Genomic DNA, 17,949 nt, shown 5'->3' with positions numbered 1-17,949 from the left:
TAAAAGAAGTTTTTTAAAAAATGAAGTGATTGCATTTATTTTTAAATTGTTGCCGACTTCTCATAGAGTCAGAGTTATACAGCACGGATAGAGGCCCTTCGGCCCATCGTGTCCGCGCCGGCCATCACGCCCTGTCTAATCTAATCCCATATTCCAGCATTTGGTCCGTAGCCTTGTATGCTATGGCATTTCAAGTGCTCATCCAAATGCGTCTTGAATGTTGTGAGGGTTCCAGCCTCCACAACCCTTCCGGGCAGTGAGTTTCAGACTCCAACCACCCTCTGGGTGAAAAAGTTCTTTCTCAAATCCCCTCTAAACCTCCCGCCCTTTACCTTGAATCTGTGACCCCTAGTTATTGACCCTTCTACTAAGGGAAAAAGCTCCTTAGTATCCATCCTATCTATGCCCCTCATAATTTTGTACACCTCAATCATGTCCCCCCTCAGCCTCCTCTGCTCCAAGGAAAACAAACCCAATCTGCCCAGTCTCTCTTCATAGCTGAAGCGTTCCAGCCCTGGTAGCATCCTGGTGAATCTCCTCTGCACCCTCTCCAAAGCTATCACATCCTTCCTGTAGTGTGGCGACCAGAACTGCACACAGTATTCCAGCTGTGGCCTAACCAGTGTTTTATACAGCTCCATCATAACCTCCTTGCTCTTATATTCTATGCCTCGGCTAATGAAGGCAAGTATCCCATATGCCTTTTTTACCACCTTATCCACCTGTTCCGCCGCCTTCAGGGATCTGTGTACTTGCACACCCAGATCCCTCTGACCCTCCGTCTTGCCTAGGGTCTTACCATTCATTGTGTATTCCCTTGCCTTGTTAGTCCCCCCAAAGTGCATCACCTCGCACTTTTCCGGGTTAAATTCCATTTGCCACTGTTCCGCCCATCTGACCAACCCATCGATATCGTCCTGCAGACTGAGACTACCCTCCTCGCTATTTACCACCCTACCAATTTTTGTATCATCCGCGAACTTACTGATCATACCTTTTACATTCATATCCAAGTCATTAATATAGACCACAAACAGCAAGGGACCCAGCACCGATCCCTGTGGTACCCCACTGGCCACAGGCTTCCAGTCACAAAAACAACCTTCGACCATCACCCTCTGCCTTCTGCCACTAAGCCAGTTTTGTATCAAACGTGCCAAGGCACCCTGGATTCCATGGGCTCTTACCTTCTTGACCAGTCTCCTGTGCGGGACTTTATCGAAGGCCTTACTGAAATCCATGTATACCACATCCACTGCGTTACCCTCATCCACACACCTAGTCACCCCCTCAAAAAATTCAATCAAATTAGTCAGACATGATCTTCCCTTGACAAAGCCATGTTGACTATCCCTGATTAATCCTTGCCTCTCCAAGTGGAGACTAATTTTGTCCCTCAGAATTTTTTCCAATAATTTTCCCACCACTGATGTTAGGTTCACTGGCCTGCAGTGCCCCGGTTTTTCCCTACTCCCCTTCTTGAATAATGGAACTACATTAGCGGTTCTCCAGTCCTCTGGCACATCCCCTGTGGCCAGAGAGGTTCTGAATATGTGTGTTAGAGCCCCCGCAATCTCTTCCTTTGCCTCACACAGCAGCCTGGGATACATTTCGTCCGGGCCTGGGGATTTATCCATTTTTAGGCCTGCTAAAACCGCCAATACCTCCTCCCTCTCGATGTTAATGTGTTCGAGCATATCACAGTCCCCCCGCCCTATTTCTATGTCTACATCGTCCCTCTCCATAGTGAAAACAGATGCAAAAAATTCATTTAGAACCCCTCCTACATCTTCCGGCTCCACACACAGATTGCCACTTTTGTCCCGAATGGGCCCTATTTTTTCCCTAGTTATCCTCTTACCCTTAATATACTGATAAAACATCTTAGGATTTTCCTTTATTTTGCTCGCCAGTGTTATTTCATGGCCCCTCCTTGATCTCCTAATTTCTTTTTTAAGTATCCCCCTGCACTTTGTACTCCTCTAGGGCTTCCTCCGTCTTTAGCCTTTTGTATCTGCCAAAAGCCCTCCTTTTTTTTCCAATCCATTCTCTTATATCCCCTGACATCCACGGTTCCCTGTGGTTTTTGGAACCACCCTTGACCTTTACGGGAACATGTTGCCATTGTATGATCTCAATCTCCCTTCTGAAAGCCTCCCATTGCTCCGATGCGGATTTTCCTACAAGTAGCTGATCGCAGTCCATTTTGGCCAGATCCTGCCTTATCCTATTAAAATCGGCCTTCCCCCAATTTAGAACCTTTATTTCCGGCCCATCCCTGTCCTTTTCCATGACCACCTTAAATCTCACCATATTATGGTCACTGTCACCAAAGTGCTCACCTACTAGCACTTCTTCCACTTGGCCGGCCACATTCCCTAGAATTAGGTCCAGTACCGCCCCCTCTCTTGTAGGACCTTCTACATGCTGGCTCAAAAAGCTCTCCTGGATGCACTTTAAGAATTCTACACCCTCTGTGCCTTTCACACTCTGACTATCCCAGTTAATATTGGGGAAGTTGAAATCCCCCACTATTATTACCCTATTATTTGCACATTTCTCTGAGATTTGCCTACATATCTGTTCCTCTATCTCCCCCTGACTGTTTGGAGGCCTATAGTACACTCCCAGCAAAGTGCTTGCCCCCTTCTTGTTTTTAAGCTCCACCCATATGGCCTCATTAGAGGAACCTGCCAATATATCATCCCTCCTTACTGCAGTAATTGACTCCTTAATTAATATTGCTACCCCCCCCACCCCCCCCCCCGTCTCGCCTGAAGATTCTGTACCCTGGAATATTGAGCTGCCAGTCTTGCCCCTCCCTCAACCATGTCTCCGTGATAGCAACAATATCATACTCCCATGTGTTTATCAACACCTTCAGTTCATCCACCTTATTTGCAAGACTCCTTGCATTAAAATAGATGCCATCCAGCCTTGCCCTTGTATATTTGCCCTGTCTACCAAGCTGACTTGTTTTTTTCTCTATAATTGGCAGCACATCACCCCCTCTTTCAGCTCCCCTCTGTATCCCATCCCCCTGCCAAGTTAGTTTAAACCCCCCCCAACAGTGCTAGCAAACTTCCCCGCAAGGATATTTGTCCCGCTCTGGTTCAGGTGCAACCCGTCCGACTTGTACAAGTCCCACCTTCCCCAGAAGCAGGCCCAGTGATCCAGGAAAGTAAAACCCTCCCCCCCTACACCAACTCTTCAGCCACGCATTCATCTGCTCTATCCTCCTATTCCTATACTCACTAGCACGTGGCACTGGGAGTAATCCAGAGATTACAGCCTTTGAGGTCCTGCTCTTTAATCGGTTACCTAGCTCCCTAAATTCTTGATGCAGGACCTCATCCCCCTTCCTACCTATGTCGTTGGTCCCAATGTGGACCACGACCTCTGCCTGCTCACCCTCCCCCTTAAGAATGCCCGAGATTAGTTTGCATACATCCTTAGTAACTTTTCATTGGAAGTTTAAGTACCCACTTTTCTTACTTTTATGTTGCCCATCTGTTTAATTGTGATTCTCATTGAAACTTATAAAATTGTCAGGCCTGGACAGACTAGATGCAGGAAGGATGTTCCCAATGACAGGGGAGTCCAGAACCAGGGGTCACAGTCCAAGGATAAGGGGTAAGGCATTTAGGGCAGAGATAGAGGAGGAATTTCTTCACCCAGAGAGTGGTGAACCTGTGGAATTCTCTACCACAGAAGGCAGTGGAGGCCAATTCATTAAATATATTCAAGAATGTAGTGTCCGTGTGTAGATAAAGACACTGAAGACAGGAGTTGGTTCATAGGTATTTACTAAGCAAGTCTGGGGGGGGGGGGGGGTTCTAAAGGATATACACAATACACAGGCTTATATAGCCCAAGTGGCAATTACCGGCATTACTCACACCTGGGGCTCTAAAAAGGCACATACACCACAATTCCTCCCCTTTTAGTTAACCAGTACATCATATTTTTAAGTAATTATTAATTACATGTTATATGCAAAATAATACATTGCTGTATTAATTAATTATAAGTTAGTCTCTCAGGAGGCTTCCTGACTCAGTCCGGATAACGCCTCGGGGGTGTAGTAGTTTCTGGTGGTGTAGTAGGTTCTTCTGGCAAGGCTGATTCGGCTTGAATGCCAGTGTCGGGTTCATCGGGTTCCAGTATCACCGGATCGGAGGTAGATATGGGTATCTCTACTTCATCGGTAGATGTATAGAGTGGTGGTGTAGGTTGTCCTTTTTCGGATGACTTGATGATTTGGTCAGCATGGCGCCTTATTATGCTTTCTCCGATGTCCACGGTATACATCAGTGGTCCTAGTCGTGTGCAGATAGTTCCAGGCTGCCATTTCTCGGTACAGTAGTCCCGGGCCAAAACCGGTTGGCATATCTGGAAGGCCCTAGTTGGCCTTTCATTCATGCCCTGAAACTGCCGGTTCTCCACGTCCCTTCGGATGTTGGGCTTCACCAAATCCAGCCGGCATCTTAGGTTTCTATTGTAGAACATCATGGCGGGAGTTTGGTTGGTAACCATGTGTGCTGCATTCCTATATGCAAATAAGAAGTTATCCACCTTGTGCTGAAGTTTTATGTCTTCATTACCCATGGCCTTTATGGCCTTCTTAAAGGTCTGGACAAACCTTTCAGCCAATCCATTGGTGGCGGGATGGTATGGGGCGGACGTGTAGTGCTTTACCCCATTGTTCTTTAAGAACTTTCTGAATTCTTCGGACACAAATTGCAGTCCATTATCAGAACATATCTGTTCCGGCAGCCCATTCCTGGCAAATATGGTCCTTAATACTGTGATGGTTTTTTCCGTGGTGGTGGAGGACATCTTTATTACCTCCGGCCACTTGGAGTGTGCATCAACTGCGATTAAGAACATTGAGTCCATAAATGGACCAGCAAAGTCGATGTGCACCCTTTGCCAGGGAGATGAGGGCCACTCCCATGGATGTAGAGGGGCCTGTGGCGGAGCATTTTGGACCTTCTGGCATCCTAGGCAGCTCTTGGTCATGTCTTCGATGTCTCCATCGATACCTGGCCACCATACAAACGCTCTAGCTAGGTTCTTCATTTTCACTCCACCCAGATGCCCCTCGTGAAGCTCCTTTAGTACTTTATCCTGGAGTTTGGGTGGAATCACCACTCTGGATCCACACATCAAGGTTCCTCGGCACACTGACAGTTGTTCTCTTCTTTGCGAGAATGCTGGCAACAGTGGTTCGCCATGTGCTGGCCATCCCTTCACTGTTAAATCGTAGACCCGTGAGAGAGTAGGGTCATTTCTTGTCTCCCTTTCAATGGCAGAATTTGTCACCGGTAGACATTCCACTATGGTAGAGTGGAATATCTCCACTGGGTCTACTGTAGGTGCCTCTTCTATCGTTGGCAACGGTAGGCGCGATAAACCGTCAGCATTCCCATGCTGTTTTGACCCTTTGTATTCAATGTTGTATTGGTGTGCCCCTAGAAAAAGGGACCACCTCTGTAATCCATTGTGCTGTGCACGCGTGGGTTCGAATCCCATCCTTGTCGCCACTGTAGTGTCCGTGTGTAGATAAAGACACTGAAGACAGGAGTTGGTTCATAGGTATTTACTAAGCAAGTCTGGGGGGGGGGGGTTCTAAAGGATATACACAATACACAGGCTTATATAGCCCAAGTGGCAATTACCGGCATTACTCACACCTGGGGCTCTAAAAAGGCACATACACCACAATTGCTCTTAAAGGCACATACACCAGAATTAAGGAGTTAAATATATTTCTTAAGGCTAAAGGTATCAAGAGATATGAGGAGAAAGCAGGGACAGGGTACTGAATTTGGATGATCAGCCATGATCTCATTAAATGGCAGAAACAGGCTCGAGGGGTTGAATGGCCTACTACTGCTCCTATCTTCTATGTTTCTATGATTTGTTAGTTTTAAGAATTACATTTGAGCCAATCAGGTGCAAGCATGTCAGAATTAAGCTTTTCTTCTCCAAAATCATGGATTAAATCATTGCAGAAAAATGTAATCTTCCTGCTGAGAAAATTATGCAACAAGCTCTTGACTGCATGGAGTTTCAGTTGATCAAAACTAAAGCGTACAGCTCCTTTAAAGAAAGAGTCTGAGAAACTTGAACATAAGAACACAGAAATAGGAGCAGACGTAGGCCAGTCAACCCCTCGAGCCTGCTCTGCCATTCAAGAAGATCATGGCTGAACTTTTACATCAACTTCACTTTCCTGCCCTATCCCCATATCCCTTGATTCCCTTAGTGTTCAAAAATCTATCTATCTCAGTCTTGAATAGCTTCACCAACTGAGCATCCAGAGCCCTCTGGGGTAGGGGATTCCATAGATTCACAACCCGCTGAGTGAATAAATTGCTCCTCATCTCAGTCCTAATTGGCCGCTAGCCAATCCTTTATCCTGAGAACATGATCCCTAGTTCTAAACACTTCAGCCAGCTAGAGTGCAGTTTGTCACGGAGTGCAAATCGGAACAGAGTGTTAAGCTGCGAGTTTGGTGAGTGAGGGAATTTGGGGAGGGAGGTGTTCTTTTTTACCCCCATCTATGTCAGCTTCCAGGGGAGCAGGAGCTGAAAAGCTGCACGGAGGGGACAGAGAACCAGCGGTGAGTATTTCTACATTCCAGTCATTAAAGTAAAAGTAAGGTCTCTAGTTTAGAGTAAGTAGTGTTTAAAGGGAAGTAAGGTCCCTAGCGTATTTAATATTCTTTAATTTAAAGGGAGTAAATTAAGGGTAGGACATAGCAGGGCAGCTCGGCAGCGTGGAGTGCTCCTCCTGTGCTATGTTGGAGTCAGGGACACTTTTGGTGTCCAGGGCGTGTCTCCAGCTGCAGCTACTCGAAATCCGCGTTTTGGAGCTGGAGCTGCGGCTGGAGTCACTGTGGAGCATCCGCGAAGCTGAGATCTTCGTGGATAGCACGTTTAACAAGGTGCTCACACCGCAGGTAAAGAGTGCACAGGCAGACAGGGAATGGGTGACCACCAAACAGAGTAAAAGAACTAGGAAGGTAGTGAAGAAGTCCCCTGGGTCCATCTCCCTCTCCAACAGATTTTCCGTTTTGGATACTGATGGGGGAAGGTGATTTCTCAGGGGAATGCAGCAAGAGCCAAGTCTGTGGCACTACGAGTGGCTCAGCTGCACAGGAGGGGAGGAAAGAGTGGGAGAGCAGGTAATGGGGGATTCTATCGTAAGGGGAACAGATAGAAGTTTCTGTGGCCGCAGACGTGGCTCCAGGATGGTATGTTGCCTCCCCGGTGCCAGTGTCTTGGATGTCACTGAACGGTTGCAGGGCATTCTGAAGGGGGAGGGTGAACAGTCAGAGGTCATGGTTCACATTGGTACCAACGACATGGGTAGAGAGAGGAGGTCCTGCAACAAAAATTTAGGGAGCTAGGTAGATGATTAAAAAGCAGGACCTCAAAAGACTGTAATCTCTGGATTACTCCCGGTGCCACGTGCGAGTGAATATAGTAATAGAAGGATAGAGCAGATGAATGCGTGGCTAAAGAGTTGGTGCAGGAGGGAGGGCTTTAGTTTTCTGGATCACTGGGTCTGCTTCTGGGGAAGGTGGGACCTGTACAAGTCGGACGGGTTGCACCTGAACCGGAACGGGACCAACATCCTTGCGGGGAGGTTTGCCAGTACTGTTGGGGGGGGGGGGCGGGGGGGGAGAGTTTAAACTAACTTGGCAGGGGGATGGGATAAGGAGTGGAGCTATAGTAGGGGGGTGATGCACAGCCAAATATAGAGGAAAAAACAAGTCAGCCTGGAAGGCAGAGCAAATATGTAACAACACAAAAGGAGTATGGCATTTATTTTAATGCAAGGAGTCTTGCGAGTAAGGCAGATGAATTGAAGTTATTGATGAACACATGGGAGTATGATATTGTTGCTATCACAGAGACATGGTTGAGGGACGAGCAGGACTGGCAGCTCAATATTCCGGGGTATAGAATCTTCAGGCGAGACAGAGGGGGGTGTAACAGAGGTGGTGTCACAATATTAATCAAGGAGTCAATTACTGCTGTAAGGAGGGTGATATTTTTGCAGGTTCCTTTAATAGGCCATATGGGTAGAACTTAAAAACAAAAAGGGGCAAGCACTTTGCTGGGAATGTACTTCAGGCCCCCAAACAGTCAGGGGGAGATAGAGGAACAGATATGCAGTCAAATCTCAGAAGTGTAGAAATAATAGTAGGGGATTTCAACTTCCTCAATATTAACTGGGATAGTCAGAGTGTGAAATGCTTAGAGGGTGCGGAATTCTTAAAGTGCATCCAGGAGAGCTTTTTGAGCCAGCATGTAGAAAGTCCTACAAGAGAGGGGGCGGTACTGGACCTAATTCTAGGGAATGTAGCCGGGTAAGTGGTAAAAGTGTCAGTAGGAGAGCATTTTGGTGACTTTCACCGAATTATGGTTACTTTTAAGGTAGTGATGGAAAAGGACAAAGATGGACCGGAAATAAAGGTTCTAAATTGGGGGAAACCCAATTTTAATATGATATGGCAGGATCTGGCCAAAGTGGACTGGGATCAGCTACTTGTAGGAAAATCCACATCAGAGCAGTGGGAGTCTTTCAGAAAAGAAATGGAGTACAACAGCAACATGTTCCCATAAAGGTCAAGGGTGGGGCCAACAAACCCAGGGAACCCTGGATGTCAAGGGATATACGAGAATGGATTAGGAAAAAAAGGGAGGCTTTTGGCAGATACAAAAGACTAAAAACAGTGGAAGCCCTAGGGGAGTATAGAAAGTGCAGGGGGTACTTAAAGAAATTAGGAGAGCGAAGAGGGGGCATGAAATAACACTGGCAGGCAAAATAAAGGAAATATACTTATAACACACCTTTGGATTTAAGGGTAAGAGGATAACCATGGAAAGAGTAGGGCCCATAGTGGCAATCTGTGCGTAGAGCCAGAAGATGTAGGTGAGGTTTTAAATGAATGTTTTGCATCTGTGTTCACTATGGAGAAGGACGACGTAGGCATAGAAATCAGGCAGGGGGGATTGTGATATACTTGAACAAATTAGTATCGAGAGGGAGGAGATACTAGCGGTTTTAGCGAGTTTAAAAGTGGATAAATCCCCAGGCCCTGATGAGATGTATCCCAGACTGCTGTGTGAGGCAAGGGAGGAGATTACAGGGGCTCTGACAAATTTTCAGAACCTCTCTGGCCACAGGGGAGGTGCCAGAGGACTGGAGAACAGCTAACATAGTACCATTATCCAAGAAGGGTAGTAGGGATGAACCAGGGAATTACAGGCCAGTGAGCCTAACATCAGTGGTCGGGAAATTACTGCAAAAAATTCTGAGGGACAGAATTAGTCTCCACTTGGAGAGGCAAGGATTAATCAAGGATCGTCAGCATGGCTTTGTCAGGGGGAGATCATGTCTGACCAATTTGATTGAATTTTGAGAGGGGGTGACTAGATGTGTGGATGAGGGTAGTGCAGTTGATGTGGTCTACATGGACTTCAGTAAGGCTTTTGACAAAGTCCCGCATGGGAGACTGGTCAAGAAGGTAAAAGCCCATGGGATCCAGGGCAATTTGGCACATTGGATCCAAAATTGGCTTCGTGGCAGGAGGCAGAGGGTGATGGTCGAAGGTTGTTTTTGTGACTGGAAGCCTGTGTCCAGTGGTGTACCGCAGGGATCGGTGCTGGGTCCTTTGCTGTTTGTAGTGTACATTAATGATTCAATTCAATTCAATTTTATTTGTCATATATGCAGCAGACGTGTGTACTGCACAATGAAATGTTGATTTTTACGAGTCCTCCCAACATTGGAATAAATATGACATAACAATGATAAAATACTAATAGAAATACAGTAATAATAAATAAAACAACAGTAATAAATAATACGTTCATGAGTCTTATGGCCTGGGGGTAGAAGCTGTTTCGAAACCTGCTGGTAAGAGACCGTATGCTTCGGTATCTCTTACCGGACGGGAGCAGGGCGAAGAGGTTGTGGCTGGGGTGGTTCACGGCTTTAATGATTCTCAGGGCCTTCCCCCGGCACCTCTCGGGGTAGATATCCTGGACAGCAGGTAGTTTAATTCCTATAGTATGTTGTGCAGCTTTCACCACCATCTGTAGAGCCTTGCGGTCTGTGGCGGTGCAGTTGCCATACCAGGTAGTGATGCAGGCAGACAGGATACTCTCGATGGTGCACCAGTAGAAGTTGGTGAGAGTCTGGGGGGCCATTCCAAATTTCTTCAGTCTCCTGAGGAATAATAGGCGCTGGCATGCCTTCTTCATTATGACGTCGATGTGATGGGACCACGTTAAGTCCTCCGTAATGAATACACCCAGGAATGTGAAGCTGCTGACCCTCTCCACCTCAGCCCCTTCGATGTAGATTGGGGTGTGTCCCTCCCCCTTCCTGTAGTCCACGATCATCTCCTTTGTTTTGCTGATGTTGAGGGGGAGGTGGTTGTACTTGCACCATTCTGCCAGAGCTCTTACCTCCTCCCTGTAGCCTGTCTCGTCGCCATCTGTGATCAGGCCTACAACGGTAGTGTCATCAGCAAACTTGATGATGGAGTTGGAGTTGTGCGTGGCCACGCAATCCTGAGTAAACAGGGAGTACAGAAGGGGGCTGAGCACACAACCCTGGGGAGCTCCTGTGTTCAGGATCAGTGTTGAGGAGGTGTTACTGCCTATTTTCACCACCTGGGGTCTGCCAGTCAGGAAGTCCAGGATCCAGTTGCACAGGGAGGTGTTAAGTCCTAGCTCACTGAGCTTGTTGACAAGCTTGGAGGGGATAATGGTATTGAATGCTGAACTATAATCAATGAACAACATTCTCACATAGGTGTTCCTCTTATCCAGGTGTGATAAGGCAGTGTGCAGTACAGTGGCGATGGTTTAGATATGAATGTGGGAGGTATGATCAGTAAGTTCGCAGATGACACGAAAATTGGTGGAGTGGTAAATAGCGAGGAGGAAAGCCTCAGGCTGCAGGACGATAAAGACAGGTTGGTCAGATGGGCAGAACAGTGGCAAATGAAATTTAACCCTGAAAAGTGTGAGGTTATGCATTTTGGGAGGACTAACAAGGCAAGGGAATACACAATAAATGGTAGGGCCCTAAGAAAGACAGGGGGGTCAGAGGGACCTTGGTGTGCATGTACATAAATCCCTGAAGGCAGCAGGACAGGTAGATAAGGTGGTTAAAAAGGCATATGGGATACTTATATTCTATGCCTCGGCTAATGAAGGCAAGAGCAGGGAGGTTATGATGGAGCTGTACAAAACGTTAGTTAGGCCACAGCTGGAATACTGTGTGCAGTTCTGGTCGCCACACTATAGGAAGGATGTGATTGCATTGGAGACAGTGCAGAGGAGATTCACCAGGATGTTACCTGGGCTGGAGCGCTTCAGCTATGAAGAGAAACTGGACAGGCTGGGGTTGTTTTCCTTAGAGCAGAGAAGGCTGAGGGGGGACCTGATTGAGGTGTACAAAATTATGAGGGGCATAGATAGGGTAGATAGAAAGGAACTTTTCCCCTTAGTAGAGAGGTCAATAACTAGGGGGCACAGTTTCCAGGTAAGGGGCAGGAGGTTTAGAGGGGGTTTGAGGAAAAACTCTCTCAACCAGAGGGTGGTTGGAATCTGGAACTCACTGCCTGAAAGGGTGGTAGAGTCAGCAACCCTCAACATTCAAGAAGCATTTAGATGAACACTTGAAACACCATAGCATACAAGGCTACAGACCAAGTGCTGGAAAATGGGATTAGAATAGACAGGGCTTGATGGCCGGCGTGGACACGATGGGCCGAAGGGCCTCTTTCTGTGCTGTATAACTCTATGACTATGAAAAGCAGCCTCTCAGCATTTACCCAGTCAAGCCCGCTTAAAGAATTTTATACGTGTCAATGACATCACCTCTTATTCTTCTAAACTCCAGAGAATATAGGGCCATTCTACTCAATCTTTCCTCACCAAAGCCCTGCATAATTGCAGCAATACTTCCTTACTCTTACACTCCAATCCCCTTGCAATAAAGGCCAACATACTATGCACCTTCCTAACTGCTTGCTGGACCTGCATATTAACTCTGTGATTTGTGTACAAGGACACCCAAATGCCTCTGCATCCCAACATTTACTAGTCTCTGCTTTTAAAAAATATTCTGCTTTTCCATTCTTCCTACCAAAAGTAGATAATTTCACACTTCTCCACATTATACGCCATTTGACACCTTCTTGCTCAATTACTATATCCCCTTTGCAACCTCTGCATCCTCTTCACAGCTTACTTTCCTACCTATCTTTGTAATGTCAGCAACTTGCATATAATACTGTTCCCTCATCTAAATCATTGATATAAATTGTAAATAGCTGAGGCCCAAGCACCAACCCACTAGTTACACCCTGCCATCCTGAAAATGACCCATTTATTCTTGCTCTGTTTTCTGTCCTTTAACTAATCCTCAATCTATGCTAATATATTACTCTCAATCCCACGAGCCCTAATCTTGTGTATCAACCTATTGTGTGGCACCTTACTGAATGTGTTCTGAAAATCCAAATATACCACATCCACTAGTTCCCTCTTATCTACACTGCCAGTTACACCCTCAACACACTAATACATTTGTCAAACACTATTTCCCTTTCATAAAACTGTGCTGACTCTGCCTAATCGTAGTCATTTTCCAAGTGCCCTGTTACCACGTCCATGGATTTTACTACACAAACAGCAAGTTAAAAATAAAAAAGTTGCAATGCAGTTCATTATAGAAGCTCTTGCATTTTCCATGTCAAAAGGTCATGCTATCAGCAATCAGATCTTTTGAACTGTATTTTGTCTTTTGTTTGCAGTAATCACTCTTCTAACCTACAGCAGCACAGCACCATGATGTTAAGTTTTCACTTTAAGCCTAAAAGTACAAAATATCTTGTAACCTTACTGTTCATGTTGATTTTTGAAGGGAAAAGAGAATTGTTGGCATCTCTGCCTAAAGAATAAGTATTTATCAACACAATGGTTCCCAGCATGTGTTTTGTGATGCAAGGAACTTAAAATGTTTATCTAAATGTATTGATCTCCAATTACTACAGCCTCAAATTAATGGAAATGACTAGAAATAAATCATACCTTGTGAAATAAAAAATATTCTTCTTAATAGGTTGCTTGAATTCACAATGGACTAGATTTTATGTGGTCTGTGGAAGCAAATGGCCTGGTCTTAATTTCCTTAGGGTAAGCGCTGTACAATTTCTCCCCTGATCCCAAACTAAACTCCAGAATATTTATTCATACTCCATCAACACATGAAATATTCTTGGTTCCAGCAGCACAAAAACCTTAAATTTCAGTGGAGACTTGAATTATCTTTGTCCATACTTGGCCTTACAACCTTCAATCCCATTCTGGACAAGATTGCATTTATTGTGTTCTTTTTTGGAGCTAAGATCACAGTATTAACTACTTCAGCTCTGGTTGTGTTCCACATTTCCATGACTCTGTGGGGGGTAAAAGGGAATTCTTGAAATTTACCTTCCTTGAGGTTGACTGATTTTGTACTTGAGCCCTACTGTCACAGTCCAAATTAAATCTCACACACTGTCCATATCTTTTAGGACTTTAAAGACCCAGATTATCTTTCCCTCAATTTTTTCTCCAATCAAAGCCCTGTTCAGTTCTGGAGAGTCTCTTTCCATTACTAAGATCACAAACTCCATAATCATGCATGTTGTTCATATCTGAAATCTTTGCAAAGAATCCTTCTCCTTCTGAAGATTAGGGACTCAAAATTGCAGATAATAGAATAAATGTCACACCAAGATCTACAATAAAAATAAGTTGTTGTTTCAGCCATTAGTCAAATTCCCTGAAGATGTAGCCTAGCACTTGCACACTGTTGCCTCCCAAATTCGTGCCCATCTTTCCTGCAGCTCCCTGTTTGAAACTCTCCCAATCAGGTTTCCATCCCTGTTCCAGCACTGAAACAACCCTAACTCAAAGCACAAGTGACGTTGTCAGTGACTGACCGTGGTGCATGATCCCTCCTTGTTCTCCTTAACTGCTCTACAGCCTTTCACACAGTCAACCACACCATTCTCTTCCAACGCTTCGCCTCCATTGTCCAGCTCAGTGGGGCTGCCCTCGTGTGCTTCCACTCTTAACTATACCAACCGTCAGCAGAGCATCTCCAGCAATGGCTTCTCTTCCTGCCCACCACCATCACCTCCAAAAATCACCCAAGGATATATCCTTGACTCCCTAATCGTCCTCATCCACTTGCTGGCCCTCAACATCATCCATAAACATAGGGTCATCTTCCACACCCAAGTGGATAACCAAGCTCTACCGTACCGCCGCCTCGGTCTCTCCACTGCCTTGGTGTTGTTAGACCGATTGTCTAGCATACAGTATTGGATGCACTGCAATTTCCGCCAGTTCAACATTGGGAAGACCATAGCCATTGTTTTCAGTCCCCACAAACTTCATACCCTGGTTATTGATTCTATCCCGCTCCCCCATCACCATCTCAAGCTGAATCAGACTGTCCACAACCGTGACTTCCTGTTTGACCTCCACCTCCAATTCTATATTCTCTCAATCACAAATACTGCCTACTTCCATCTCCATAACATTGCCTACCTCAGCCCATTTTCTGCTCAAACCCTCATCAGTTCCAGGCGCATTGATTACAATGCTTTCTTGGCTAATCTCACATCCTCATTCTCCATAAACCTTAGCTCATTCAAAACTCTGCTGCCCACATCCCATCAGGCACCAAGTCCCACCCACTCATCAATCCTGTGTTTACTGACCTACAAAGTCTCCCAAATTCCAGCCTCAAATTTAAAATTCTCATCCTTGTGTTGAAATCTCTTCATGGCCTCCCTATCTCTGTAACCTCTTCCAGTCCTGTAATCACTCTAGAACTCGTCGTGCTTCTGGCTCATTTTGAAGTTCCTCCCCCTCCCTTTGCCTCACCATTGACAGCTAAGCCTTCAGCCACCTCAGCACAGTCCCCATGCTCTAGAATTCCCTCGTGCAGCCATCCACCAATCTCTCCCCCCTTTAAGGCTCGCCTTAAAACCCACCTAGTCAACCCTAGTATTTCCTTCTTCAGCTCGATATCCATTTTATGATTGCAACAGTGAACTACTAGGAGACTTTTTTTTACATTAAAAGTGTAATATAAATGCAAGTTCTTCTTGTTACTTAACCTGGTTAGTAACAGCTGCACACCATAACAATTTCTTCTGCTTTCCCAATTTTTGTCATGCACACAGTTTTACTGGGTACATATTTAACCACATTAAGTTCACCAACAAGTCTTCAACACATTCTTTCACTCCATCTTTTTGGGACATCACAAAGATTCACTCTCCCATTACTATGGCGACACAACAAAGGAAAACAAAATAAAAGTGGATTTCGTTTTCAATTATTAGTTAAGAAAGCAGTATATTATTTACAAATTAAAGTCAACTGGATACTTACCAGTAAGGTCTTTTGTTAAATCAGGATGGTTCATAAGGCAGTGACTCGCAAACTTCACACATTCAAGGCGGATAGGAACGTGGATGTCATTGAATCTACAAGGAAAATTGAATATATAATGAGAGGATAGAAACTTAAATTTATTGAATCTATTTAATGAATATCTTCACCAAAGTAAGTAATATTTTTAAAGTCACCCATTAGTACTACTAAAAACACAGGAATAAGTTCTCTTAGATCCAACAATGGTAGAATATGGTAAAGTTTTGGTTGCTAGCAGCACAATTGACTGCAACTATAATTACACACAGTTGTTAGCCAGCTGAAGCATCTATCCAAAATTCCTTTTTCTGGAGTGATTATTTCCGCGGCATTTTTGGCTCCCTCTGTGCATGCGCATTTGATTCGATCGCGTTTGCGCAGTACCAAACGGTGCGGTGGCTACGGCCTGCACTGGCACGCTTTCCTCTGCTCCATGTGGAGGGAGGAGAGGGGATCGGGGTGGGGGGGAAGAAAAAGAGGCATGCGGATTGAGGAGGGGAGAAAAGGATCGAAGAGGGGGAGGGGAGCTCATAGGAACAGGAATAGGCCGTTCAGCCCCTCGAGCCTGTTTCGCCATTCACAGAGATCATGGTTGACCTGCGATCTAACTCCATGTACCCGCCTTTGGCCCATATCCCTTAATATCTTTGGTTAACAAAAAGTGATCAATCTCTGAATAAAAATTAACAACTGATCTAGCATCAATTGCCGTTTGCGGAAGAAAGTTCCAAACTTCTACCACCCTTGCAGCGGGGTGCTCGGAGGGGGGGGGGGGGGGGGCGGGGAGATGGTCAGTGTGTGTGAGCGAGTGTGTGTGTGTGAGCGAGAGTCCAGACACTGCGATACATTGGGGAGGGAGAAAGTTCCCTGGACACTTCGTTCCAGGAGGCAGTCACACCCCTTAGGTTAAATACTTCAGATTTGCTCCGTGGTTACGGACAGGAGGGTGCAACTACGAGTGAGGCAGGTATGGGGATCCAGAAGGTAGCATTGGAGGAGTCTCAGCCCTTGCACTTGTCCAACAGGTACGAGGTTCTTGCAGCCTGTGTGGACGAAAGCAGGGACTGCAGAGAGGATGAGCAAATTGACCACAGCACCATGGTACAGGGGGCCATTCAAGTTGGGGGAGTAAAAAGGAATGTAGTAGTGGTAGGGGACAGTATAGTTAGGGGAATAGATACTGTTCTCCGCAGCCAAGAGCACAAGTCCCGAAGGCTGTGTTGCCCGTCTGGTGTCAGGGTTAAGGACATCTCCTCGGGGCTGGAGAGGAACTCCCAGAGTCGCAATGCGGATTCCACCCACTAAGGGGCACAATGGACATGATCTTCACCGCATGTCAAATACAAGAGAAATGCAGGGAACAGCACCAACCCCTGTACATGGCCTTCTTTGACCTCACAAAGGCCTTCAACACCATCAACCGTGAGGGATTATGGAATGTCCTCCTCAAATTAGGCTGCCCTCAAAAGTTTGTCACCATCCTCCGCCTGCTTCATGCCTGGCATAAGGTTGAAAAGGCCATCCGACAACTGAAGAACAAGGCCTTAGGAGCAGATGGAATCCCCGCCGAGGCGCTAAAACATGGCGGAGACGCACTATTGGCGCGAATACAGAGGAACTTGGAATGGGAGGGGAAGGATCTAGTTGTCGTGGTCCACGTAGGTACCAACAACATAGTTAAGACTAAGAAAGAGGTTCTGCTGAGGGAGTATGAACAGCCAGGAGCTAATATAAAAAGCAGAACCATAAAGGTAATAATCTCTGGATTACTACCTGAGCCACGAGCAAATTGGCATAGGGTCAATAAGATCAGAAAGTTTAATGCGTGGCTCAAGGATTGGTGTGGGAAAATGGGTTTTGATTCATGGGGCACTGGCACTCGTACTGGGGAAAGAGGGAGCTGTTGTATTGGGACGGGCTTCACTTGAACCGTGCTGGGACCAGTGTTCTGGCGAATAGAATAACTAGGGCTGCAGATAAGGCTTTAAACTAAATAGTTGGGGGGGGGGGGGGGGGGGGGTGGGTGGTAAGGGTTCAGGTGAGGGGAAACTTGGGAAGTTAAACAGAAAGGACAAGGCAATAGTGCAGGGTAGCGATAACCAGAGTGTGACAGGAAGGGACAGAGCGAACAAGCATAAGAGTGCACCAGCAAATAGGGTCAGAGTCGGGAAAAATGGTAAAAAGAAAACATTAAAGGTTCTTTATCTGAATGCACACAGCATTCGTAACAAGATCGATGAATTGACGGCACAAATAGAAATAAATGGGTATGATCTGATAGCCACTACAGAGACGTGGCTGCAAGGTGACCAAGGTTGGGAACTGATTATTATGGGGTATTTGACATATCGGAAGGATAAGCAGAAAGGAAAAGGAGGTGGGGTAACTTGATAAAGGATGAGATCAGTACATCTTGGCT

The 17,949-nt window shown here is 45.9% G+C and overlaps 1 protein-coding gene across 5 annotated transcripts in view; it reads right to left on the bottom strand.

The window, feature by feature from the left end:
- The window catches only part of LOC147111934 (sister chromatid cohesion protein PDS5 homolog B-like), a 249,945-nt gene that overhangs the window by 122,602 nt on the left and 109,394 nt on the right, over positions 1–17,949 (bottom strand). For all 5 annotated transcript variants that reach the window (XM_085999339.1, XM_085999336.1, XM_085999338.1 and 2 more), the window contains one exon: positions 15,489–15,583. In XM_085999339.1, the coding sequence (XP_085855465.1) occupies positions 15,489–15,583 (95 nt within the window). The remainder of the gene's footprint in view (positions 1–15,488; positions 15,584–17,949) is intronic.

Source organism: Somniosus microcephalus, chromosome 10 (assembly GCF_052327205.1).
Source record: "Somniosus microcephalus isolate GS21.2 chromosome 10, FLI_Smic_1.0, whole genome shotgun sequence".
NCBI lineage: Eukaryota > Metazoa > Chordata > Chondrichthyes > Squaliformes > Somniosidae > Somniosus > Somniosus microcephalus.
This window is presented reverse-complemented; position numbering and strand designations above follow the sequence as displayed.